The following is a 2,539-nucleotide window of genomic DNA, read 5'->3' on the forward strand; positions in this document are numbered from 1 at the left end:
TGACATTATTTAAAAATTAAATACATTATATAAACTGTAAAATATTAATAATAATAATTGGTTTAATATTTTTACTAATAGTTTTTCATGATTTCTACATCATCAGCCCTTTTTTTCTGCTCTGTTGTCAACATGTACAGTAATGGGAAATCCACACTCTTGACTGTTTTGTGTTAGCCGTTAGCTTCACCAGCCGATCACATGGTCGTGGTTTCTGCGCACTCCAGCTGTTCTATAGAACCTCCTTGTCTACGTGAAAGTTACCGCCCCCCAGGGGCTGTGACCAGGAAGTTAGGTTTATGTACATAAAACTTCAGAAGAGGAGGATGATTCATCATTCTTAYAGGGTTGTTATTGTTCTGATAAAACCCAAGGCCTCAAACTACAAACGCAAAAAGGCTGCAGACTTATTCCCACTTCCAATTATTGATCAGGTTTTCATACAACAGTATTTAAAGAGTTAGCATCATAGCTGGCTGTGTGTTGTGATTGGCTCTCGGCCACAAACGCACCAAACATTAGAGCGTTATCCGTACATTTGACTTGCTTGTGTCCGCTGTGGCAGCCATCTTGAATTGTGTTGGCTCCAGATGTTAAGTTCAGTTGAACGTTCAATGATTTTTTTTCTCACCCTGAATGTTTTGTTAAAATGCATTCAGTAGTTCATGAGATATTTGCTAACAGACAAATAAAGGTGACTTTGATGGCAAAATTTTACAGAAATCTGTGGGATTCAGTCTAGTCTCAGTTACCACACCAAAATGTCTGTGTGTGCATAATCATTTTACCTGTTAGCAAAATATCATGAACCGCTGGACACATTTTAATGAAACTCMAAGTAATCATTTACAGCTGATTAACCTGTGGAGTCGATTCAAGATGGCCGACGTAACTCGTACAGTTGTACAGATATGAAGCTAACACTTGGTGTGGTAGTAGCTGAGGTTTATCCCCATCCCGCACTCCGAGCAGTTTGTGTGTTACCTTTGTCTCGCAGCGACCAGCGGATCAGTCAGGATGTGGAGAGGTTCTGTAAGCAGATGAGCACCATGGCTAGCCGTTTGATCATCTCGCCTTTCACCATCTCCTACTACACCTACCAGTGCTTTCACAGGTCAGTGACACGACGCTGGGCTACGACTAACTGTGCCATCAAAATATTACACRGCTTTAACCAAGTGAAACCAAAAGTATTAATTTGTCCTATTTTTTAAATAAAATAGCAGCACGACGGCTCAGTGGTTAGCATTGATGCCTCACAGCAAGAAGGTCCTGGGTTTGATTCCCAGGCCTCCCTTACAAGAGAGATCTCAGAGGGATTTGCCTGATTAAATAAATGTGCTTTGCCTGAAAACTGAAAAAAAGCACCTCTGTTTTTGTTGAGATAGAATTTTAAGTATTAATTTGTGGGGTTTAGTTTTCTAAAGGTTTAATGTTTTATTTGTCTTTTTAAAGGAGGTAAACCCCAAACAAATGAGGTGTCTTTGCTTTGCAGCACCGGCTGGATCGGTCCCGTGAGCATCTTTGGATACTTTGTTGTCGGAACGATCGCCAATAAGATCCTGATGGGCCCGATCGTGTCGATCCTGTTTGAGCAGGAGAAACTGGAGGGAGACTTCAGGTGAACCTTAGTTCTGTTTACATTCTGTGTCAAGTGACAAAAAAAAACAACACACAAGTACGTGTGTGATGGTGGTAACAACACAGGAGTCGGGCCTTTTGCCAGCTTTAGTTAACGCAGCTCCTCCCGGTGTTTACAGTCGAGGAAACAAGTGTTTTGTAAAAAGGAAGTAACTGGATGTTCCCTCAGAGCCTTCGAACAACACAGGATGTGCTTCAAGTTCAGTTTTTGTTTCTAAAGTTGAAACATCGGACTTTGTGTCGAAACAACTGGAACAAGTTAAAAAGCTTGAATCACATCATGTTATAGCAGTGGTGGGCACAGTTCTCCAAAACACTAATAAGGGAACTCATTTCTTGATTAGTGCTTTAGGGCTTTTGCTATTTTTTTTAATTCATTAGTGGATTAGCACTTGCTAAATTTAGAAGCACTGACTGAGGTCTTTAAATGTTATTGATCAACATTATTGTTCACAGCTGACGGTGAAAGCTGTCACACATTTCATATGTGTGTCACTTATCTACAAGGTCACGTGCCAAACTCAAGGCCCGCGGGCCAAATGTGGCCTGCGGGTGACTCCCATTTGGCCCGGCAAGGGCATCAAGCGACAACTTTCTGCACACAGTAAATATTGTCTTATGTTGACTGAAGAATATTTCATGTGTCAACTGGATTATATTAGTGCTTTAGAATTAGCTTTTGCTACATTTTTCAGTGCATTAGTGCTTTAGAATTAGGGAACCTAAATATTTGAGTTAGTGCTTTAGGGTTAGTGGAACTAATATTTGTGACCCATCACATCGAAACAAGGATTAAGTCCAAAAAGTTATATGGAGAAATAGGCAAATACAGTGGTTTGCAAAAGTATTCATACCCCTTGAACTTTTCCATATTTTGTCACATTACAACCCCAAACAT

At 40.3% G+C, this 2,539-nt stretch overlaps 1 protein-coding gene across 3 annotated transcripts in view; it reads left to right on the forward strand.

The window, feature by feature from the left end:
• abcd4 (ATP-binding cassette, sub-family D (ALD), member 4) overlaps positions 1-2,539 on the forward strand; it is a 12,200-nt gene that overhangs the window by 3,053 nt on the left and 6,608 nt on the right. For all 3 annotated transcript variants that reach the window (XM_014007545.1, XM_014007542.1, XM_014007544.1), the window contains 2 exons: positions 998-1,114; positions 1,496-1,621. In XM_014007545.1, coding sequence (XP_013862999.1) covers positions 998-1,114; positions 1,496-1,621 — 243 coding nt within the window. The remainder of the gene's footprint in view (positions 1-997; positions 1,115-1,495; positions 1,622-2,539) is intronic.

Source organism: Austrofundulus limnaeus, unplaced genomic scaffold (genome assembly GCF_001266775.1).
Source record: "Austrofundulus limnaeus strain Quisiro unplaced genomic scaffold, Austrofundulus_limnaeus-1.0 Scaffold42, whole genome shotgun sequence".
Taxonomy (NCBI): domain Eukaryota; kingdom Metazoa; phylum Chordata; class Actinopteri; order Cyprinodontiformes; family Rivulidae; genus Austrofundulus; species Austrofundulus limnaeus.